Source organism: Oryzias latipes, chromosome 6 (genome assembly GCF_002234675.1).
Source record: "Oryzias latipes chromosome 6, ASM223467v1".
Classification (NCBI taxonomy): Eukaryota; Metazoa; Chordata; class Actinopteri; order Beloniformes; family Adrianichthyidae; genus Oryzias; species Oryzias latipes.
The window spans coordinates 20,343,643-20,369,207 of record NC_019864.2 but is presented as its reverse complement, the minus strand read 5'-3'; the positions used below and the strand labels follow the sequence as shown (position 1 = coordinate 20,369,207).

Below are 25,565 nucleotides of genomic sequence, written 5' to 3'. Positions count from 1 at the left end.
TGGCCGAATAAAAGAATGAGACAGACAAAACTGGTGGTTTTGGCTAATGGGGACGAAGTTAGGTAGTGAAATTTAAGCAAGAGACACTAAGATTTGTGTAAACCAGTCAAATCATAGGTGTGACAAGGCAGCGTTGCTTTTTATGCTAAAGTATTTATGCAATTGCTTGCTGTTTTTAAGCTAAAGCAACCACAAGTGGGAAACTGGTGAGGACAGGGAGGGTTTTTGTAATGAATTCCTATAGGAAGCCTTTGAGAGAAGAGCAAGACAAATGGGCCATGCTGTAATTGGCCTCTTTATTCTTGTTTGCACTTTTTGTGTATTGCGACTCTGCTTCAGAAAAAAAAATTGGGAAAGGTGGAAAAAAAAAATCAAATCCTATAAATTTATCAGTCTATCTAACTTGTCACACATTGTGTTCAGACAAAGCCGATTATTTTTTTTACCGTAGTAACTATTACATTAAGTCAGAGCCAACCCATTTAAATCAGCTTTTTTCCCTGTACACATTGCATCAATGGATTTCCCAGAGCCCTTTATTGTGTGAAAACAGCTAAAAACTGTACATTTGTTTCTTCTGAAAGGCTCTTTTCCAACCCGCCTCTATCCCTGCACCACCAGTTTCCCATTTTGAAGTGATACTGTGACTGAATCAGTGTCATTTTTGTCATTAATGATGCACTGTTCTCTTCTCTGGAGAGTATTTATTTCTGCACCCCATCGAACACAGCTGCACTGCTAAATATTAACATCTGTCAGTTGCTGCTTTACTCACAATTGAACATTTATAAATAAAAAAATAAAACGTGCCAATAAAAAAACTGGCTTTGGACCAGCAGCCTGTTATTATAGGACTATATATGCTATGATTGTTGTCATATTGACAAAACTGAAATAGCTTTTGGACCTTTAATGTAACGATTGTTGAAATTTAACATTGTTTTTAAACTAAGGCGATACTTTTATACAATTGGCCAGTTTAACCCAAAGAAAATTATACGCAAATATACAATATAATTGTAAGAGGCAATTGCTTTGTTATCATAAAATTCTACCTTCATTAGGCAGAAAATAACTCACAATTCACTTTTAGATTACCTTTGAAAAGGATTTGATTTTTGTCATTGTTTGTGCAGATTTGTTTAGATCTTTTTCCATGTAATCATCAACCTGTAAACCTCATGCTGACATTTTTTTAGGTCTTACGTGAGAGAATGCATATTTTTTCTCGTTCATTCTCCTGATGATGTGAAGGTGTTAAGAGAGGATAAGCTGAAGTTATGATAGCCAAAGTTAAAGTTAGGACATGGAATAGGCTGTAATTAAAAATTGCATTAAAATTGTGTTTTTAGTGCTTTAACATGATCATGTGGTATTTTTCTGATGATGGAGAACGTATATATAGGGGAAATTAAGCTGAAAAAATTTACATTTCTGTTTATTTCCTATTTCCTTTTTCAAACAAAAAAAATGCAGTTTAAATCTTAAGATTATTATCTCATTTGTTACGTCGAAAAGATGATGTGCAGGCCACAAGCGTCCTGTTCTGCTCCATTCTGATGCATCCACCTGTAGACGACTAGATCCATGTACAACTATGTTTCCTCATCCGAGCTGGGATCTGGCCCAAAACTGAATGGCTGGATAGCTTCAATATTGCTCGCCATTTTTGTGGCACCGATAATGTTTGGTTGGGGATGTGAGGGGCTGTAAGCTAGTGGGAGAGCGTGTAAACAGAGAGCTCTCAGAAACAGCGCAAGGGGCGGGGTTGCTCAGCACTAACTGTCCCGCCCGCATTTATGATAAACTCCTGCTGCTCTGCAAAAGTTAACTAATAGAAAACATCACAGTTATTTGCTAAAAGACCATTTGAAACACTTTTAAGATACCTGTCGTTCAAAAGTTGGTTGGAGTGGGTATTTGAGCTACAGAAGAAGCTTGTGTGCAGTGTAATGTCCTGTTTGTGTTTTTAATTTTGCTGTTTGTCAAAAGGAGATACCGTATTTTGTTTCTTTCAAACACCCCAATCTTTCTTAACACTCCCACCCTCATGCACTTTTCCAGAGGACGACACTCCTTTGTTTACAGGGCTTCTCCTTTTGGACAGCTTATTAAAAAATGCATAGTTGTTACTCACTGAACTCCTCAGTTCAGTTGATTTGCACATTTACATTATGTTACACTGCATGCCCACATTTTGCTGCCTGTGAAGCTGAGCGGTGACAGGAATCACCAAAGTCAATGTGCTGATAGCGGAGAAAGGCAGATCCTATAATTTGGTCTTGATGTGTTAAATTACATATCGACTCCCCGGCAGTCAGCACAGGGGTACACTCACAAGTGTCTGCCAGGCACAAATGGTCCGGGATTCTGCTTATTTATTCACAAACACTATGTATCCAATTTGAAATGCAAATGTCCCTCTTGCTAAAATTCAGGCTAAATGGTAGAAGGATACTGTTCTTGTTGAAAAAAGGCACACGTCCTAAAAGAATTGTTGGCGACTTTTTCCACAAATTTAGTTGTCCAAAGTATGTTCATGTGATAATAAAGCTCAGAGGTTTTAAAGCAGATCCTCATTCACTGAATGACACTGAGCTCCAGAATCCCCAAATGAAAATGAATGTCTACTAGAGTTACAGTTGTGTATTAAATAAATCCAAATTAGTATAAAAAATGTTTATAATGCAAAGAAAACCAGAACATTTTACAAAAAAGTCACACAAATGTTATACTTTGCAACACAGTTTTAGATGTGCATCCAAACATAAATGAGGGCAAAGGTGTTTCCTCAAACAATTTGAGAGTATGAAGAAACGGTGTGAAACAGTCATAAATAATATGAAGATGATAGCATTTATCCATCCAATCATTACAGTCCTATGCAGTAGGTCGTGTTAAACCGTTTGTGTTTACATGTTTTCTTTTTTTTATTTTATGTTTCAAACACGTCAATAATTAGAATACAATCTGTATGATACAAACTAATAGATAATGATAGTAGTGTTAAATATTACTGACAGAAGCATGGCACATACAGGCAGCTGTGGCTACATCAGTAGCTTACCATCACCAAGTATGAATGAATAATGGATACACACTGTAAGCGCTTTGAGCTTCTGGAAAAGCGCAGAAAAATCAAATCGATTATTAGTATTACGTCATAATCAGCAATTATAAACATGTTCATCTTCATCAATATACAACAATTATGATGAGAATTACAATGACAAGGCAATTTTTTAAGTGTACTTTTAAAATAATAATAATAATTAATAAAATAATTATTATCAGTAATCATAAATGTGTCCATCTTCATCAATATACAGCAAAAATAATAATAATTTCAAACAACATGAAATTTTATGAAAATAATGATCATGTAATAAATTTTATTATAATCAATAGTCAATCATATATTAGTGTATTGTGCCATATAATGTAGGCTTGTAACTAATTTTAGAATATTTTTACATTTTCTTTTTTTACGCTATCCAAAATCTTTGCTGCACACACAGATACAAAATTCTGTGTCTGTTCCTGTTTCTCTGTAAGTGATTGGGATTGGATGTTTGGACACTAAAAATTTTAAGCACTTTTTTATTTTTTTATTTTATTTTTTACAAATTTTCCTTTTTTTTAAGATTTACAATTGCATTAGTAAAAAAATGTTCTGTGTTTTGTGAGGTAATCATTTGCAGTAGCATCTCACAAATCGGTCCATTTTTTCCAAATACAAAAAGTCATGCTCAGCCATGGGGGCTTTTCAAGAGACACTTGTTCATTTTGCACTGTCACCTCTGTCAAAATGATTTTCAAACAGGCTCACAAGGCTGTTTCTTTCAGAGTGGATCAAAGAGCTTGGTTGTGACACCACCCGCGGCAAAACTGTCCCTCTGCACGAGCCACAAATATTAAAACTTCACTTAATATTTGTCTTTCTCAAAACCATGTCCAAATATATATATGTATAAATATAAATTGGTAGTTTGACATTCCATGCTCAAGGTTGAAACAAGCATTTATTGAAGAAAATTATCTGATTTAAGATAAAAGCCTGACACAGAGACATCTCTGCTTTCTTTCAGGAAAGCTGTGCACGTGTTCTTCTGTTCCGCGGAGCCAATAAAGAGATCAAGAACTACAACAGCCAAACTGCTTTTCAAGTATGAGGATATCATTACAAAATGTATTTCTGCTCCACCTTGTGCCACTTATATACATTTCTGTCCTTTTAAATGTCATCTGTTCTTTGCCTTTTCCATTGTCAGGTGGCTATTATCGCTGGAAACTTTGATCTGGCAGAAATCATCAAGGTGCACAAAGCATCAGATGTTGGTAAGCTAATGGCAAGTTTAAAAAAAGCAACTATTAGGATAACTACAGTATCCCTGAAGTTCAAATCATATCAAAAAATCACTCAAAGCAAAAACATAAAATTCCAGATACCAAAATGTTAATAAAAAGCAGAACACAATTACTAAAGAATTAAACAAAGTTAAAAGGAAATGTTTTGAAAAACAAAAAATACTTTTCAGAAATCAGGACAAAGAAATTAAATAAACTAAGAAACCTCAAGAGCTAGTTATTATAGGACGTCAATGGACATCACCAATTGGATGATGACGTTTGCTCACCCTTTGAAATGGGAAGTTATTTGTCATGGCGATATCCTGTGACAGACAACATTTCTTGAAGCTTTCTGGGCACAGCCACTGAAAAAGTTTGGTCAACACATTACAACGGACTTGGGACTTTTTTGCACATAATCAGATAGCTTTTACCCTGAAGACCATGAAACATATAATATCTTTGTTTTGAAAAATTGATGCCTTTTGAACTAACCGATTCAATTCTTTACTACAGTTCAGGCAAAATATCCTTTTGCTCTCACTCTTCTTCAAAACTCAAACGTCATCATCAAGTCAGTGATATCTGGTGTTTTTTAGATTCTTGATCGTTTTAAAATGTAAATGTTTTTTCTTATTACTTGTTTTGCTTTTTAATTGTCATTCTTATCCTTAATGTTTCTGCATTGGGTGATTTATTGATGTGATTTGGGATAAAAATACTGATTGAGCCTGAAACGTTGAGAAATAACAGGAAAGAAGTGTTATTATAAAAAATGACGATGTTAAATGTGATTAATTTTAAAAGGATGTAGACGTTGAGGTCTTGATTTGGTGAGTAGTTTTTCTGAAAGAAAATAGACATGGAAACTCTGCCATCTGGTGTTATAATGATGTAGTACTCCCACTTTGGAATATTGATATTTTATGAAAAACTTTCTAGTTTGTTTGAGGTAAACTGTAATATAATGCATCACATTCATATTTCATTCATCAATATTTGTAAACACAATGTTTTTTTTATGATTAAGTTTCATAATTGGTCATTTCTCTTTGCCCAGGAATAATGTAGCACCTTAACAAGGATTTATTGTTTTCAAAAAATTCTATAAAACCGTCTGGCTGTTTGCTTTTGCTCACTCTTGCTGCCTGCTGTGATTAACACAACCTGGTAACAAAGTGTGAACAGGTTTTCGCTGTCATGAGAATTTTTTTTCAGAGCTCTTTGTTGATTTGTCATTCTGCTAGTGTCTGCTTTTCCATCTGTCTGTGTCTCTTTTCCTCCCCAGTGCCTTTCAGGGAGACCCCCTCCTACACCAACCGTCGACGTTTGACAACCGGCCCCCTGCCCTCACCACGGTCTTTGCTTCGCTCTGCGAGTGACAACAACCTGAACGGTGACCACGATCACATTCACAGTCAGCCCCCCAGAGAGAGCCGTGGTCGCCAGGGCCCGTCTCCTGTCCCCTCGCTGCGCAGCCTCCCAGCCTTTGGGCAACAGCACAGCAGCCTTGGAGAAGAAAGATATGTTAAAAAGGTGTGGATGTTTTAACATATAAAAAAAAAGAATAAATCATTGGTGTAATGTTTAGAATTGTAATGATTTTAATTCAACAATACTTCATATTTTTGGGTCAGAGTCGTCACGGTGAGATCCCCGACAGCAGTCTTCAGAGTACTGGCAGCTCCAGATCTTCCCATTCCCGTTCTCCTTCACTACGTCACATGCATGAAGACGACAAACCAATTCCCAGACGGTCCCAAAGCCACGGCTACCCTCATGGATACAGCCCTCGCGGAAGACTCAGGTGTGGAAGATTTACTCTCACTTCAGCACAAGTTCTTTTATTTATCTCCAATTTTCTCTCTGCTTTTGGCTCATGTCATCCCTCCCTCTTTTTTATTTACTCCAAGTAGATAATCTATGATTAGCTTTGCACTTCCTTTGATTGTTGAACCATATTTCAAAAAGCTACAAGCCCCATGCGATGTTTCTGACTCACTTGTTAGTCACCAAGCATCACTGCCTCCTATTCCATCTGCTGCCGTCTGCTGCTGGGACAAACATGACATGAAATCAGCCAGAGCACAATAATTATTTATTCATCAGTCACATGCACGTTGAAAGCTGTTTTCACCCTGAAGCTGCTCTAAAAAGTCGCGTGTGTTAGGTGTAAGCTGAGCCTGTAAACTTATGCAGGTCTATACTAATAGTCTAGCAGCCATGCTCTGGTTAGGCCACAAAGGCTCAGTGTGATGTGTTTTTGTAACTGGCTAGGGAAAAAAAACACCTAATGCAATGTAGGTAAATCTCCATCTTTGTTTGTTTTATGGTAGCCAGACTCCTTCTGTGGCTTCTTGCACTGTTTGTAGGTAGACAGATGGATTAGGGTCTAATAATAATCACCATTGGGACTTGTTGAAGTCTGCCAGTATGTGATTGTGTGTGTGAGAAAGGAGACAGACAGTGGGTACATTCTGATATTTAGGCTATTGGATTAGCCCACTCTGTTTAAAACAGCTTGTCACTTGGTCTTTAGAAAAACTGCCAGGCAGACCAGGGTTGTGCAGTGATCACATCGCCATGCAAAAGATGAATCCCATCATGAGCACGTGATTTGTTAAACAAGTTGTTAACAATGTATGTTGGCAAAGGATCCCCATCAGATGCTTACGTGTGTGAATCTCATGCATGATTTATACTCCGGACACTGCTCTCATATGCATTGTCTGTTTTGGTGTTTAAATTATTTTGACATGCTTATTGATTCAGTCGCATAATGTCAGCATTTAAATTCTAAAGACTCGCTCTGATCACATCATTTGATTTATTTCTTTAAAAAAGTTCCCGTTTTGTCATTTTCTGGGAAATAGTTTCTGCAGAGCCACAGTAGTTCAGTAGAAATGCTCCTTTGAGTGGTGGGCGGGACCGTTGGCATAGAGCAACCCCACCCCCTTCTCCGTTGCCGAGAATTTGCAGCAGGGATCTTATGACCCACCTATGTCACAAATATGTAATTTTTTTAAATTATATTTTTTCATCTACACCTGATTCACAGGGATTTAAATAAAGAAATACTCAGAAATGCAATTTCGAGCTTAATTTTCCTGATATATGTCCTTCATCATTAGAAAAAGGCCAGAAGAACATGTTAAAAACACCAAAAACACCATTTTCATCACAGTGGGATTTTGGGTTTGTTCCTCTTGCCGTCTTGATTTTGATAACTTTTCTGAAAACACAAGAATATTTTTGTAAATTCTAGTAGAAGCAACTTTTGTGAGACATTTACTGTCAGAAGAAGACTTGAGACAGCTTACAAAGCTGTTTTCTTACTGCGCTGATAAATCAGGTGAAACTTGAGGTCAATGTCTTATATGTTTTTACCTGAACACGCACAAAGTTTATTTCCTCTCACTGTGTAATGTGAACACAATGTGTACACTGCAAAAACTCTAAATGTAACCAAGAGTATTTGTCTAGCTTCTAGTCTAAATAACTCACTTTACCATATTTAAGACACAATAATGTCAAAACTCAGTTAGTTGTCATGATCTTTTGTAAAATACACTGTAAATATGTAAAATTTTTACTTGAAATGGACTAAAAAATCTGCCAACGCAACAAGATTAAGCAACTTGTGGGCAAAAAAATCTCTTAATGTATCAGTAATTTATTTCCTTTGAAGTAATTTTATTAAATAAAAAAAGTTAATTTGAACTAAAATAGGAAAAAGACATTGTAAGATATTTCATTTGTGCAGCGTGAGTGCAGGACGTCCACGCTTAATCACAACTGTAAAGTTTATTCGGTCTGTCTGTTCTCCTTTGAGGTTATGTTGCTCTAGAAAAGGTATGACATAACTTTTTTTGTTGCTGAAAAAGATCAACCAAGTTTAGTGTGTGAATTAATGAAGTCTAATAGATAACATCTACCCTGATAAACAGTAACAATTAAGCAAAATGACAGATTGGGGTTACTCTATAAATATACCAGATTAGCTTAAGGAGCCCAAGGCAAACACGTTTTTTTTTTCTTCAAGTTGACTGTTGCATGTTCATATAACCTGCTTTCTACCAGTTCGTGAACATAGTGAAAGCCAAATATGTGCGCAGATGCAGTTACATAACTTCCCATCTTAACTGCAATGATCCCCAGATGTCTGACTAACGGATGTCTTACAGGAATCCCCCAGTGCATTAAATAAGTGTGGAGGAATAGCATAGATTAAAAAATAAAATCAAGACTTTATTTTCAGCCCCTTTTTCAAACATCCTCTAGTGTTTATACAGTGTGTGCAAATAGCTGTAAGCCATATGGATAATCTCTCCCCTGTGGGTCATTAAGACAAAGGCAAGGTACTCCATTGGATTCACTTCTCATCTGCAGGGGTTCTGAAGATCTTTAATTTACAATTCACTTCATTGCTTGAAAAAAAAAAAAACTATTGATTTAACGGTAATAAGGTCCAATATTTTTAAATGTCCTGCTTCAAAGATAATTCTAGAAAAGGAGGTTCTTCACAATGTTAACCTTGATGCTGTGTCTATCTGCCATGACAGATTGATATTTTTTGTGCTGTGTTTACTCAGCACAAGGTTGGTTTTGGAGTCAAAAAGGGGACAAAATAGAACAGTGAAAGGGAAACAAAGACACTCAACTTACTATGACTGCTGTGTTCTGGCCTAAATACCTTCCCATCTTGGAAGTAGGATGCCTTACTCTCTCTGTGGATCAGCCTAAAACCTTAAAATAAATAAAAAGAGCGTACCATAATTCCACATAGACCAGATGGTCTTCATGGTCAGATCCTGCACCCAAATGGGATTGGAATATTTCATTTAAATGTCTCCACTGTTTTTCTTGATTTCTCTCCCTGACCTTCTGTTCGTGCCCACAGTTACTCCAGAGGCATGAGCGGTGCCAGGGGAGTGTGAAATTAGCTTGGCTGGTCAAGAGCCAAGGCAAAAGCTGATTTCACCAACACTTCCTTCTTCATTGGTGTGCACATTGCTCCATGATTCTGCAAAACAAGTAGATTAAGATTATCCCAGGTTTTTGCTGTTAAAGTGTTTTTTGAACATTTAGGTTCATTATCTCAAAAACGTCAAGGCGCTGAGTGAAGTTTACATTGTACTTTCTCTTCATTAACTGCAAAAACTTTACGTAAGAAAGGACAAGGGGATGTTTATTCATCCATGTGCAGCAAGGCAAGGACAAACTGATTATCATTAGAATGCAAAGTGTGATGCTGATTATGGCCGCACTTATATTGAGTGCATTTCACCTCCGAGAGATGGGCTACTTGATGACGAGATACTTACCTGAGAAGCCAAGCCATTCATGTGAGAAAATGTTTCAGTCAAGCGGTTTGATTGCATCTGCGAAAATGGCATTGAGGGACATTTGCAGGTGCATCTTCAGATTTATGGGAGCATTTGATTAGCAACAGGTAAATAAACCAAGCCAGTCATGCTCTTTAACAAGCTGTGCAAATGTTAAAATGTATTTTTGAGGGTCTAATTAGTGATCTAATAGTTGTCACACAAACATTCGCCTTTCATTTATTTTACACATCCGCAGAATTTGTTCTTGTTAGATTTGTGAAACTTACAAAGTTGGGCAGCTGTGGACTCAGTAGGTGAAACTGTCAGCTGTCAGCTGGAAGGTTAATTTTTGGTCAAGTCTTTGGTCAACATCCAGAAAATGTCCTTTTCTCCTCACTGGTTGAATGATTTTTTTATTTTTTATTTTTTGTTTCTTCCCCAAATTTGTGCTTTTAATTAAAAATTAGATTATTAATTATTAATAAGAGTAAAAAATAATCGACTCTTTGTATTGATCATAGAGAAAACATTTATATAACATATGACATGTTTAATTTAATGTATTTATTGTATTTTGTATAATTTTCTCTTATTGGTTAATTGGTCTGTTTGTTGAGCACTTCTGCTCTTTTGTTGTCTGTTGCCAGGGTTACAGAAATAAGGATGGTGTCCTAGGAAACATAGGCACTCCTGTTGCAGACTACATTCCAATTTAAGTGTGTGTGTTTGTGTGTGAATGTGTCTGTAATATGGTGTGTTTGGATCTTGCATCTTCCTTTCATTGGAGCCACTGTTAATGAGGCACACTTAAGGGAAGGAGAGGGCAAAACAAAAGCAGGTGACAGGAAAAGATGTTTATCACCCTAATCCGTCTAGCAAGCAGCATTCGTAAAGACTTAATGTTCAAAATTCTAGTATTTATGAAAAATAAATAAATAAATAAAAGTCCTGCTGCTGTAAAATCTATCAAATTTAGAATAGTAAAAACTCACAAAAACACAATTCAAATAAGCTGGACATTTTTTCAAAAATATGTTCAACCTTTAACAAAAGCAGAGATATTAAAATTAATTAGAAATCCTTAGACAGCATTTTTGCTCTGTGGTCACTGCAGGTATAAAAATGAGTCTTCACTCTCAGTCATTTAGTCTAATTTCAAAGGGCGCGTTGACAGAATGAACAAAATCGCTGGAAACTATATTTTAAAATCCCTGAAATCGAGAAGAGGCTATAAAATAATTAAATAAACATGAAAAGGATCCCGTTTATGGCTGTGATACTAATCCCTGCTGCGGGGACATAAAAGTGTGAAGAGCCAAGGGACTTTTTGTTTGGGACAATTGATACATTTTTTTATTTGATATTAAAATTGAACAGAGGTCTAATCCTGTTGAAGGACTATATTTGATTTTCATAAAATGACAAAATGAAGTTGTTTATACCTTTTAAGTGGGGCTGGTTTTAAAAAAATGTTTTAAATCAAATCAAATCAATTTTCACTTTGAAATATATTATTGATTATTTAACTCCATGTATTTTTATTCCTTTAAAGCAAATACTTGTATAGTTTTCAGGCAAAAATTGCTCTCTTTTTTCAGTTTGAACTTAAGAATGTCTTCTTTTATGAATTCAAGTTTCACTTTTCCTCTGTTTAAATCACTATTATGTGAAAGCTGATTTTTTATTACCAAACAAAATAACTTTTTGACTGGAAATTTGACAAATAAATTAAAGCCTATTCAAAAATGTTTTAATAAAATTATAAAATTGTGAATTTAAATTGAATCGATTCAGTATTTTGGCAGTGATATCCACCTCTGCTTAAAAAGTACAATAACATCTCATTGCATTCAGTAAAAACTGTTAACAGGTACCAAAAGCAATCTAGTTCTACCTTCTCAATCCTGTTTGACACTTAAAACCATGCGTGTCCAGCTATAACTAGTTGTGTTTCAGAGAGCAGCAAACATTAGGCTGATCACACAACTGTAGAGAGTGCATGGTTTACATAAAAAAAAAAAAAAAGATTCCTTCTCACCCTCCTTGGATGGTTTCTCACCCAAGATCGGATCCTCTACCAGAGGATGTCCAGTATCTTAGCTGTTCCTAGAACTGCGCCTTTCTGGACTGAGATGTTTGAGGGTTTTTTCCAAAGATCTGCCACTCCTCCGGTTTGGAGTTTACTACCCCGAGTGATCTGACCATCCAAGCTTTCTCCAGTTCTTTCCGGAGTCCCTGGTAATTCTTCGGTTTCTCATTTTCCTTCTTCCTGACGTCGCCACCACTTTGTCCATCAAAACAGCTTTCTTCTGTTTTTTTTCTCCACTACCACAATGTCTAGTGGGTTTTCCATTACCAACGTGTCAGCATGTATCTGGAAATCTGCTCTCTCAGGCTCTACCACAGACAGCATTTTTTATCCCCATGTCAGTGCTGTAGACTCTGGTGGTGTGGATCAGGGAGTCAATGTCCCCTTTGCTCATAGAGGATAGCTTGATATAACCCATGTAGAGGAGGTGATTGATCAGTATCCATGACCAGTATATTATTTGGCAGAGGAGTTTCAGACCTATGCAAAACACTGGTGGACACAGAGTATCTCGTTAGTTTATGTCATGTTTAATTGTCATTTGTGCAAGTAGCTTACTGTTAGTCTCAAGAGTGGTTTTCCCCAATCTCTTTAAGTTTGCAATGAATGCTCTTAGAGTCCTGTTGATGTTGTATAGCTCCAAGCATTCAGTGATCCATGTATGTGGTGTTGAGTCATACATAGGCTTAGCAAAACAACCCTCCATATTTTAGCAACCATTGTGTGCACATTTCTAAAAAACAAATGTCATTCTGAAACTGTTTCAACAAAGTAAAGTTTTGAAGGACTAGCGCAGCCGAAGGGTTGGCTAACTCTGTAACAAATTTTAAAGGGCAAAAAACAGATTATGAAGATAAGGGGATAACTAACACCAAGGTAGACAGAAAGATATATGAGGCAGAAGTGTAGAATCAGGTGAATATTAGTATCAGCAATACAAAATGAATGACAGAAAAGACATAGAAAAAAGTTGCATAAAATTGATTTAACGAAGCACATAATCAAGTCCTTGTAGGCAGACATATCTAAGTATTTTCTGTTCTGATCCAACAGACAAAAATATAGATATGTGTACTGTGTACTAGTCCTGCACAATAAATCAAAAACTCGTGGTTATCGCAATATCAAGCTGTGCAATACGCATATCGCAAAAGTCGGCAAAAATTGTGATAAATGGTAACCTTAAATGTGTCAAAACAATTTTATGGCAGCTTGAAGTATTTAACAAATCAAATAAATCCAATTATGCATTTGACCAACTGAATGGAGCCCTTCATGTTGATGACCAATTGAATGGAGCCCTTTTATGTTAGATGTTTGCCTCCTATGTAGACTAGGGTCATTTGGAGTGTAATTTAAGTTATTTTGACTCTTGTTTAAATTAAACTGTTGCATTTAAATGGATATTATGTATTTAGTTTTTTTGCTATTTGTTCATGTATCGCAAGTTATGTCGTCATCGCAATATTGATCACTAATATACCAAAATTGCGAGTTTTCCTCATATCTTGCTGCCCTAACATGTACATTATCTACGCGTAAATAACATAATTAATAGCTTTCATTAATTAATGAACAAAGGTAATGCATGAGTTTGTGATGAATATTTGAAAAATGACTCAAAGCTTTAACAGAAAAAACAGCAGAATGAGACTGAACGCCACTTACACGGACAGCGCAGAGGAGATGAATGAATGCAAGGCGGAGCTCTGCCGCTGGATTAGAATTCATTGCTTGACAGAGAGACAAGAGGATGAAGATGCAGTGCGAAGAAATGTGGAAAAACAGAGGGATGAATGAGTGGCATGGGGGAAAATGGATCTGAGTGAAAGAAAGAGGGCTGTGATTCAGAGAAAGAGAGTGAGCAGCGACAATTAGGCATAATGGAGCTTTTTGCCACCCCTCCGCCACGGCGCCTCCCACCCTCCCCCCATGCCGCACACATACTAAACTCAGCCTTCCTCAAGGAGCCGTGGCACATGCACGCTGTCGAGCAGACAGGCTTAAGGAGATCGATCGTGATGTGGGACTTGTGTGTCAGAGACATGCTGCTGGTTCTGTGTGCCCTGCTTGTGAAGGTGCAATGTTAGCGGCAGCTGAGGGGGCTGTCTGTGTTTGTGCACAGTTAGAATGCACACAGAGGGTTCGTGGTGTTTGAGTGCGAGCAAGCAGTCAAAGGGGAGGAGAGCCACGGTGCGCAGCAGCAGCAGCATTGCCAGCGTGTGTGTGAGTGTCTGTCAGCATATGTGTGAGGGGTGGAGGGGAGAGGAGAGGCAGACGCGGCATGACTCCTGGGAGAGGGAGCGGGAGTTAGGGATCAGACCTAAACTCTCTCCTCCACAGCTGGAGAACCAGGACTCAAGGACGAGGATAGATCCGTAAAGCAGCCTGGAGCTTCTGGAACATGGGATATACTGGGGATTTCTGTCTGTCTCTGCAGGGGACTTTTGCTGGAGCCCAAACTAAGGATGTGTTTAACTAAAAGCCACTTCCCGATGGACCTGCCAGACCCTCGCAAGAAAGGATATAGTGCGGTTCCATTTGCCAATACATTTTTTTTCTCCTACCTCTAATAGGATGCGAGGAAAAGGGAAGAGATAGAGGGAGAAGGTAACAGAGAGCAAAAGGAAAATTGGCTTTTGAGGGAGGAACAGGGAAAACTAAAAGGGGGAAAGACTGGTGCGGAGAAATGTAATTTCCTCTCATGACTTTTCTTCACATCACTGACTGTCGATTGGTAGACTCTTGGCCTTTTCTATGAATCCCTCCCTGGCTACAATAATAACCAGGGGTTGTCACCACGCTGCTGTCCCACTGACAAACATGTCGGTGACCACGGGCTTCAGTTACCAGCTCCCGGGAATCACTACAGTAACATATGTGTTTGTTTACAGCCCCGGCTCAGTGCATCGAGACCCAAGCCCACCCCATCACACTCCTCCAGCTCTAACGGGAACGCGTGGGCCCAAAAGGAAACTCTACAGTGCCGTCCCAGGACGTACTTTCATTGTAGTCAAGCCTTATACGCCACAAGGGGAGGGGGAGATCCAGCTTAACCGTGGGGAGCGAGTCAAAGGTAAGTTTTCAGCTGTTGGGTTGCTTTTTCCTTATTAGTGTAACTTGTATTTTTTGCTCCATATCATCTACTGTTGCAGGTCCCACACCTGGACATTGTTGCCGCTGCGTAATCTATGTTTCATAGCATTCCAGCAAATGTCCATCTTCCCTGCTAGTGTTTAGGACTTCCTTGGAAGACCATGGCAATGTTTTGCCTACAGGAAAATGAAAGTTGGGTTTGTTGCAAAGATTGAAAAAACAAACACTCCTTTGCTTTGTGTTGTTAAGATGCAAATACCACAGGACTTTTTCATGAACTTGGTGCAAACCACTTATGGAGTCTGGAAGGCATTTCAATGCGGTCCAAATTTGGCATTGCAGATTATCACCTCATTCAATTTTTTTTTTTCAAATGTGCAATTATCACCTTTATTTAACGGCTTTACTTTCATGTGTTTGTGTGTGCTTTTGTCTCCATTCATGCTTCACTCAAGACTTTGACTGTAATGACGTAGAAGGTAAACTCCATAATATACTTCTCACCCCAGTATCTCTCTCACACACCTCTGTGTGTCAACCCCACACCTACAGTTAAGCAATTAGTGTTTGGCCCTGTTTGAATCCTCCTGTGAGATGTGTATGCTCTTACTGCAAATCTTTGATTACTGCAAGAAGAGGTCTTGCATATTCAAACAGGTCTCCTTTGCTCATGGTTTGTAGTTGTGCATACATATGGTGTGTTTTTCCCTATTTCTAAGAGTGTTTCTTCCCTGCATATACAATTATTCTCCTTCCTCCCCTTGCTTCTTATCACTTGTCCACAGACACCCTGTTCCACTCTGACCCCACACCCTTACATCATGCCACTTTACATGCACCACTGTGGATCAAATCCACATTAGCTTAATGGAAACAATTCCCTCATGTCCTCAGAAAAGCTAGAGTCCCTGCACTCATGCTGTGACCTCGTATGTTGCCTTCAGATCTACAGAGGAACAGGATGTGCAGATTATTGGAATTAGAATTTTGATTTTGTACAAATAGCCTCAATAAACACACACACATACTCTCTCACAGTCTCTTCCTGTTTTTGTTTTAATTCCTTTAAGTGTTTATTTTACCTTTTCTGTAGGGCTTTAGAATATTTTTTGAGGCACATCACAGATTTGCTTTAGCCTCACTGAACCCCAATCATATGCCTAAATAAATCACATATGAAAAATTAAATAGTTAAATAAAGCTACATTTTCTTTTTCCTAAGGTAGACTGAAGAATATTACATTTTCTGTGAATGAGATGTATTCTGATGTTGACACCAGGGTTAGTGCGGATTTTATTATTTGAGTGCGCCGTCTCATCCCTCTGCCTCCTGGATACATCAGCGTTTCTGTTGGTGCTATTGAACCCATAACCCTGTTACAAATATGAACTCTTACAGTTTAGCCCTTTTCTCCTGTCTGCCACGCAGGGGACAAGTTGACAGTGTCATGGCTACTGGTGCCATGGCTGAGCCAAGTAGACCATCTGGCTTTGTTATGCAACACTGACCAACATAATGACTACCGGTACTCTGTTGCATACTCTATACCTTTATATACATTAACCCTTGTGCTATCCTAGGCACTTTAACATTGGGAGTTGGGTCATCTAGACCCACTAGAACCTTTTTTTCTTCAATGATTTGTGATCTTCACTGGTGTCCATGGATTACATGAAACCTTTCCACCTTTATCCACCTTTGTCATGGTAGGAAGAACACGTCAATGTAAGGGAGGGGTCATCTAAAATAGCACAAGGGTTAAGAAGCACATCCCTCAAGAAAGGGTCAGCAAGCAGCCTAAATTTACTGCCTAACTAGCATATTTTTCTTAAATGTCTACATTTTAAACCATTTTTTTTGTAATTAGTTTATTATAATCATTTGTGAGAAGGAGAACTAGGCACAGATGTCTTTTTTCCTTTAAGGATGAATAAGCCATGGTTTGATTCATAATGTATTCAGTCTTTTTGCATTCATGAATGGTTGAGTTGATAACAGTAATGGGGATCAGTCTGAAGGAGAACAGAAGGATGGAAGGCAAATGAAAGAAAAGATTACATAAATCTAGAAACTGAGGACTCAAAACTAGTTTCTTGTAGGTGAACTTGTATGTCTGCAAAATAAAAGTTTACTTGTACTGTCCAGCTAACAGTGCCTTCATTCCTAAACCTTGAGCCACCTTCACACTCATGTCTGTGTTTCCTGCTGATGTCTACACCACCTTGTTAATCTGCAGCTTTTCCAGAGGAGCAACTCTACGATGAGATCAAAATAGGTAAATCTTACAATAGACGATAGATCTTTTGATTTTTTTTTTTTTTACTTGGATTCGTTTTCTTGTGTAAAATAGGTAGACATTTCCTTTAAGAACAACTTGTGGGTTAACAACTCCAACAATGCAAGGATAGCTGCAATATTTTCATGCAGTGCCCTTGAAGGTTAACAATATTCTCTGTGGAAAAGGCATATGGAATATATAGTCCTGACAGAGCAGACCCCACAAAAACTAAAACAAATATGATGAATCAAAGATACTTTTATTTGTGGTTTAAGGCATTGACTGTAGATGAGAGAACTGGAGCAAGTCAGTGTGATGTCACCCATAGAAAATGCCTTACTTCCAGCTCCAACAAAATGAAGTCAGTTCAGCCGCTATTTTTTCATATAGAAGCCCTCATGTTGGAACCAATCATTGTCAGGAAGCAGTGATTGGTCTGAGTCAACAATTCTATCACAATCACTCTAGCCAATCAGAAGTGAGCTTTTTGGTAGTCCACACCTCTACCAGTCGAAACTGGGCTTGGGAGAATTTGTCAATCAAATGTTTTGAACGTTTGAAGTGGGGGCCAGGAGGCACATCATATTTTTATTGAGGCATCTGATTGGCCAGTTTATAACTGAAATAACTGAGAGGGACCTGGCTGGAGACAGAAAGGCGTCTGAAGCAGAAATTATACAACTTACCCTAACCCTAATCCTAAATCTTACCCTAAATCAAAAGTGTTTAAGAAAAACTTAATTTAAAGCTTAAAACAGGCAAAACCATTGGGGTAACCAGTGAAAATTTTGTTTTATTTTCAAGCAGTATGGGGAACTTCGTGTCATGAAAAAAAATTGATTAGCAAAAACATGTTAAAAATGTAGCAGAGCAAGAATGATTATTCTGACTTCTAGAATGACTGAGTAACATCTGTTTATTTCTCAGTAGAATATGGAATTTTTGCGTCCTTGAGCCAGTGTGGGTACTTCCTATTTGATAGGCCAAAAGGGAGAGGTCACTTAGTCCAGTTCTCATATATAGTTAGTGGTTTAAGGTGAAAAAGGGAAAAATTTAGCTGGAACGCTGGTGAGTTAGCAGTGTCACATGAAGACAATCTCTCCTCAAGAGAAATGCTTGATGCTAGAATCTACTGTCTCCTGTCTAGAAAGAGCTCCCTTTAATGTTGATTTTGCTTATTTTGTGTCATATAAACCGCAGTAACAAATGAAAGCAAAACTTACACTTTTTAAACCAGCATTATTTTTGAAATATTCAAAAATTGAGTTTTGGTAAAAGGTACTCCTAATTTAGTGTAAATTAACACATTACTAGAAGGTAAAACATTTTTACAACAAAACGCAGTGGATGTTTGCAAGTTACACAAGCTGCATCCTGCTCTCATTTTGTTTTTTCAGGCTAGAGTAATGGCTAGTTGTCAGTTTTTAAGAGATATTTTCTTGGATAAACATGTTTCCACAGTCGCTTTAACCATTTTTGCTGCACTATTACCCAAAAGAGATTTCTTCTTTTTCTTCTTTTACTTCTAGTCACAGACAACTTCATGATCGCAAATGGTAAATACTGAAGATTTTTGTGGTAAATACTCCCGTAGCAACTTTGTTTCATGCAGATTTATTAGTTTTGTGCACTGCAAGATATAAATCATAAATGACCAGAAATCAATTTCAATATTTGTTGACCTAATTTGGTTATTTTTTCCTTTTAAGTGTGCTGTCTACTATTCAAGCCTAACTAGACCTTTCCCTCCTTTTTTCTTATTTTGCTTCTCAAGATAGTTTTCTGGCAGTGTCCAATAACCTAAATGTCCTAGTAGTCCAGTTTCCCTGTAAAAGACAAGAGAGCTCTTGTATTCTAGCTTTATTTAATGTGCGTTTCATGTAGTAGTTACATTCAGAAGTGGAAGCTTTAACCTTAACTTTAGTTGCTATGCTTTTACACCTGTAGCATGTACAGTTCCAAAGCTGTATTTTGAAAAAAAGTTTTATACTAATATTGATGAATGTCTTATAGCTGACACACCATGCAATGAAGATGCAGAAGATTACTCTGACATTGATGATGAATATGGTAAAGGTAAAGCTTTGACTTTTGTTTCTTACTTAGGCAGAAAAATGAGAAGCTGAATGAAAACAGGATTTTTCTCCTGCTGCATATAAAGGATGTGAATCTAACATGTATTTTGTTGTGTCCAATAAATCTACTTAGTTAGAATATGCCAATTTTCTTAGAAGTGTCATTGTTTTTATAGGAAATAAATTGACTTTCTTAGTGAATATTATTTTCTACAAATACAGTATGTTGTTGATTGTTAAACAACTGTTCGTAGCTCTCAGATTTAAAAAATCTTCACTTTTAGTTCTTTAAGATCAGTTTAATACAGCAAGAATGGGCTAACAGTTTTATATACTTTTATGTAATAATCTGTCCAGGTGTGGTGAAAAAATCATGTCTGACTAATTCCTTCTAAATTTTTAGCATATAACTATGAGTATTCACTGTGATTGGCAGTCTTGTCTGGAAACAATGTCTCTAGGCAGCTTGCATTTAGAGGAACAGCCATGTTGTCCACAATTCAGAAGGGTCATCCACATTCTGCTCTCCAAGCAGACTGTTAGTTCTCAGTAATGACTTTCGTTGGTCCTTTAGCACTCTCTGATTGTCAGTGAACCACAGGAGTCTCACATGAGAGTGTATTTGTTATTTAATAAGTTGATTCAATTTTTATTATTCGTCTGTTTTCACGACTGTGTTGGTGTGCCATGTTGTGTGTTATGATCATTCTTTGGTAGACTTCAAGAATAAGTTCTCGAGGTCTTCCTCGCCGCTTCTTGCGTTCCCTTTACTTGCGTTCCCTTTTCTTGCTCTCGTCTGTGTATGGCTACCTGCTTTCCCCTTCATTGGTATACCGGTAATCTGATTTTTATCCTCCAGTTGGACATCTCTTCAGAGTCCACTTTTTGTTGCCATGGTAACAAATAAGGACACATGCCACCTTAATTAGGTCAAGTTCTTTGCCCACTTGTGTGCAATCATACAGACACACAATACACTCCCTGTCATACACATAAAAAACTACATATTACATGAACTTGTGGAAACTCACAAATTCAGGTTCACATGTGAAAAAACATAAATGATCAGATGTGGATGTCAGCATGCCCTCCCTTCCCACCATATGAGAGCTATTAACTGCTGGATTGGGATTTTTTCCCTCCTCAACAAGGTAACACACTTGAGAGCGTGCTTCCATAACGGTGTATTATAGTCGTTGTGTGTGTGTGTGTGTCCCCCACCCACACACACACACCACATATGCCCTCACCAAACGCCATTATAAATCTTGCAGACAGCCATGAAAATGAAACCAGTGCAAGTAATGTTGAGATTAGACATTCACAAACATGATTAATGGTGTTTGGCTGCAACCGGTATGTGTGGAATATTAACAGCTCAGTGGCAAATAGAGCATACCTGGACCAGCTATTAGGACCAAGGTTTACAGATGTGCACATGCTTAGGGAGTGTCTGTTGTTGTTAGCGGCTCATTCAAAGAGTTGAAACCATTAAGTAAAATTTTTTTCTTGTTTTAAAATTTTCTTTTGCAAAACAGTTGAAAGTAAACCTATACATTGTTGTGTTTTATTTTATTCTTTTTCTCAGCGGTCTTTAATAACAACAATTGCTACTGTTTACTCTGTCATGTACTGTACATGCATCCATTCGTTGCCAAGCAACAGGTGCTAAAGCTCCAACATTTCCCTTGATGAAATTCTGCCTTTGTGAATGAAAAAATATTATTTGAAAACAATTTTTAACATTTGTCTTGCTGTCGTGTCACTACCTTATATATAAATATACTGTTGTTTTAGTTTATATTACTATTATGGAGTTTTCTGTTATTTAGAGATGGATGAAAACCAATTATTATGTAAATAAAATGTTTTTTTGTTGTTTTTGATTTTTTTTGGGGGGGGGAGTTGTTTTTTGGTACTGATATTGTAGATAGATTTGAGATCGGATATTAATATGTCATCCAATAGTATTATTTCCAATTCCACAGCTTTGTATTGTTTCTTAAACCTTCTTAAATGTTCTATAAATGAGCGAGTTGTTTATTTAAGAGATTATTAATTTAATTTCCCCCCAGATCTTTTGGTGACGAGATTACTGACGAGTTCTGGTTGGAAAAATCCTAGCTTTTTAAAATCCATGTTTCAATTATGTATCAGGTATTAAAATTTATTAAAAGAGATTAAACATTAAAACATAATATAAACTAAGTTATTTGTTCAAATTCCAACAATAAAATTGTCAGTTTTTGATTAAAGTCTAAATTTGGCACAAGGACCCACCTTGAAGCTTCTTGCTGAGTTATTGAATTTCCTCCCAGATCTATGTACTCAGTAAAGTGTCAAAAATGTGGATTTTTCTGCTTCACCCTTTTTCTAATGGTCTTGATGTTGCATTTCAAACTCGCTTTCTAAAACTGAGTGATTGGCCTTTTTTAAAGGAATATTTTTGGTTCAAGGTTTTTAAGATAATTATCAATTCCCAAAACTGCATTATTGATACTGGACAGGGTCACAGGCCTCAGGCAAGGACACTGTTGTCCAATCAGAGTCGCAGCGGGGTGCAGAGTCCTGCCCACACATCTACCTGCTCCATGCTGACCACACCACCTGTTCTTATTTTGCTTGTTTTTTGTTTCTCTTCAAAGATAAATGCAGTGTTTAGTTAGCATGCATTTAACTTAACTGAGCTGTAGCGTCATACAAAGTGCTAATTAGAAACACAGTAGACACAGCAGTTGTGGAATTAATCATCGTATGAATAAACATGAACAGCAACACAGCTGCATAAACGGTACCCACTAAGTGATACAGATACCCGGTAATTATGCAACAGAAGCCCCAAAATGCTTCTGACTAACAATTGTTCTTTTGGGTACAAAAGGACGGACAATTTTTGACCTGAACTGTTCAGATGAGTGTTTGCAACGGGCATTCTCTGCCGCTTTCTTTTGCAGCCTTGTACTTAAAGTTTGGTCTGGAATGGTGATGTGGTAGCGAAAAAAGGATTCTAGCAAATGCGATAAAGCTTGTGTCGTAACACGGCTGAGCTGATCCTTTATGAAGGTCTGACTTTCTTACTTTAAGTATCTTTTCACTGTAACAAAAATGCACTTTCGCTTTTCCAACACTCATAAGTTTCTTAGTTAAAAAAAGGCAAGTGTAATAATATTATTATTAATAAGTAACTATTATAGTCTGTGGGCAAGATAGTGTTCTTAACCAGCTGTACAATATGTCAAACAACCCTTTTATTAAACAATTAAGAAGTATCCTTCAACATCAACATTCATTTAACATTGATATTCTTAGAGACCCACTCAAATAAAAATCATGTTTTTGTTGTGTTTAAGATGTTCTTGTAGCATTTTGCTCTTGATGGAGGATATAAAACAAATTAAGCTTAAAATTGTGTTTCTGAGTATGTATTTATTCAAATCGTGTGAATCAGGAGCAGAGGAAAAAATTATGTTGGAAAAAGCCTGTAGTTTTGACATAAGTGCTACAGTTGGCTGGCCACAAGCTTCCCTCTCCACTCCTTCTATTTGAAGACACGTGGATCCATACACGTCTTGGTTTTCCTCATCATAGTTGGCATCTGGGTCTGAACTGTACCGCTGGATAACTTAAATAGTACTTAGTATTTTTGTGGCACTGGTAATGTTATGTTGGGGTTGTGAGGGGCTATAAGCTAGCAGGAGTGAGTGTTGACAAAGGAAAATGAGAAGAGGCTCACTCCATGCCAACAGTCCTGCCCACAAATCAGAGGCAAACTTCTAATGAACTAAGTAATTAATGAACTACTGCCGTTCTGCAGAAACTATGTCCTAGAAAACAATACAGGTTTCTTTATTTTGGCTATAAACAGCATAATCTTAATTAAAAGACCACTGGCAATGCTTCAAAAAAAGATTGAACGATAATTGGTGTGAGACTTAAACAATAAAGAATAATCCATCAACGTTCATTTGACATTGATATTTCTAAACCAACTTATCTGCAACAGCGACATGATATTGATTCCTTTGTCAAACCTATTAGTCAACGCCTTTCTTTAATGGAAAAGGTTTTTAGAATGTTTACTGCTGCTCAGTGGATTAGCTATCTTGCCAAGATTTTAAAAAAGGCTCAATCAAAGCTTCTTGTGATGAAAATTGTGAGAAAATATTTTTTAGTGTTCACTTAAGAATTAGTAAAGGAAAAGAAAAAGGAAAATATAAGAATTAGTAAAGGAAGAAAGACCTAAAAAGCATAAATGGCGAGTCAGATTAAAAAGGCAAAAGTGGATTAAAGGAAGTGGAATGTAGGGTAGCTTCCCTCAAGTCTGTAAAGATGCAGGAAGGGAGGAAACGAGATGAAAAGTGAAAAGGGAATCCTATGAGTCAGCCTCGTAGGTTTCCCCCCGCAGCCTCCTCCTCCTCCATTCACTGTAATTTACAGCATCCACGCCCCTTCTTCCTTCTCTTATTCTTCACCACTAGCATTTTTCTTTGTTCCACTTCCTTTTTTCCATTAGACTTTGATGTTCATAAAGAAAAAGCTCTCTCATTGTTTTGTTTTTTTCCTTGTTAGGCCTTCTTTTCTTCAGGTTTCCTCCTTTCATTTGACTCTCTCTCTCACTGGAATACTGATGAGGCAGGGACTGCACCACTCCCTCCCTCGCTTTTAACTGAAGGCGTTCTTTCGAAGATGAGCGTGCAGAAATCCCCAGTACATACTTGACTTAGAGTAATAAGATTGCTCCTCCTCCTTGTTTTTGTATCGGGTATGTGGGTACATCAGTCTTGTGTCTGGAGTCCTCTTGCCCTTTTCAACCTAGACTTATCAATTGCTTGTCACCTTAGTTCCCCTTTTCATTATAAATTAGGGGTTACAATTTGATTCATATCCTAATTTTTGGTTGCTGATAAGATTCATAGACGATATTGATTCATTTTGAACGATCCGATTTGATCTGATTTTCTGATCTAAAATCGATTCGGGGCATCTTTTGCCAAAACTTCAACCAGTATGACTCAGAGATAAATACCTGGGTACTGAACAGTTCATGTGAGGCTTTCCGGATTTCTTGTATTTCTTGCAAGATAATCAAATGTGAATTCAATATGTGTACAAACAAAATTGAATGGCAAATTAATTTACATTTTCGTTTCCCAAAGTTCAGCTTACAGGCCTGTACACACCTGGACGAATTTCGCGCGCGATATTCGCCGACTTTTAACGGCTAGTGACTAAACAAAGGGCACCAATGTGAGTGTGCACACCGACACGAAAAACGCCGCATCTAAAAGCGTCATTTTTGTAAAAACGCCTCGGGTTTGTTTTTTTGGTTTGACGCGCCGTGTCAAAAACTATACGACCAATGAGAATGGTGCTTTTGCACACGTGTCTGGAGCTTCTGAAGTTACAGTAAAACACAACTTGGGGGCGCTCAAACACAAAACTGTCTTGCTGAGCACACATAGATCACGGCGAAGAAGATATACGCCAAGTAGCGTCTACACTTCCCCGAAGAAATAAGACGAAGAAGATGCACTCACTGACAGACATTCTAAAATATCCCCGAAAACGCTCATGATACATTTTCAGCTCTTGTACCAGTACTACTCCCCATGTTCTTCTCTTCTCGTAACTATGGGATGTACCCAAAATCGGCGTCTTTTCCGGCGTCTTTCATCATTCAACAGAACAATAATTTCTTCATCGCTGGAACTGGAGCTAGAGCTACTGGTGCTGGTAATATTCATGTTTTCTTTGTTTGATTCTGACAAGCGCGTAAATACTTGCTCTCTTCTTCTGAGTGAAAAGCGACTTTAAGAAGCGTAAAGTTGCGCAGCGCCACCTTGTGTACAGGGGTATTTCTGATTTACATTAAGCACCATCTCATGTCAGGGAATGAAATTGCATGTTCGCTTGGCTCATCGTCAGCGAAAATCGAGTGGGTGTGAACACAAAAAATGTGTTGAAAAATGCTGGCGAATAACGGCTGGCGAATATTCGTCCCGGTGTGTACGGGCCTTACTGTTGTGTTTTTCCACATCAAAATAATACAAACATTATCAGAATATTCTACCACACTGGTCACATGTCTTTGTAAAATTCAAAGTGTTTCCACACATTTGACAGGAATGATGGCTTGATAACATTTTGCGGCGTCACGTGTGTTGTCTGCTCAGATGCACTTGGTTGTTTTTATGTTGTAGTAAAATAAACCAGCTAGGGAAAGAAAAGACACTCATAAAATATATAAAGTAAAATTTGACAAAAAGAGTTATTAAAGTAATTCACTCTAAATCAAGGCAAAATAGGTGGGGAAATGAACTTTAATGAAAAGGAAATAGGTTTTTACTAA

General features: G+C 37.5%; 1 protein-coding gene across 7 annotated transcripts in view; it reads left to right on the top strand.

The window, feature by feature from the left end:
* The window catches only part of shank3 (SH3 and multiple ankyrin repeat domains 3), a 199,160-nt gene that overhangs the window by 117,031 nt on the left and 56,564 nt on the right, over positions 1–25,565 (top strand). For 4 of the 7 annotated variants that reach the window (XR_002873416.1, XM_023955918.1, XM_023955923.1 and 1 more), the window contains exons 8-16: positions 4,089–4,166; positions 4,272–4,338; positions 5,639–5,886; positions 5,988–6,157; positions 14,661–14,842; positions 15,318–15,341; positions 17,100–17,138; positions 18,671–18,697; positions 19,155–19,217. Coding sequence is in view for 6 of the 7 variants with exons in the window: in XM_023955918.1 (XP_023811686.1) it covers positions 4,089–4,166; positions 4,272–4,338; positions 5,639–5,886; positions 5,988–6,157; positions 14,661–14,842; positions 15,318–15,341; positions 17,100–17,138; positions 18,671–18,697; positions 19,155–19,217 (898 nt within the window). In the remaining variant the exon portion in view is untranslated. The remainder of the gene's footprint in view (positions 1–4,088; positions 4,167–4,271; positions 4,339–5,638; positions 5,887–5,987; positions 6,158–14,660; positions 14,843–15,317; positions 15,342–17,099; positions 17,139–18,670; positions 18,698–19,154; positions 19,218–25,565) is intronic. The other 3 variants (XM_023955921.1, XM_023955920.1, XM_023955919.1) reach the window with 2 other exon arrangements.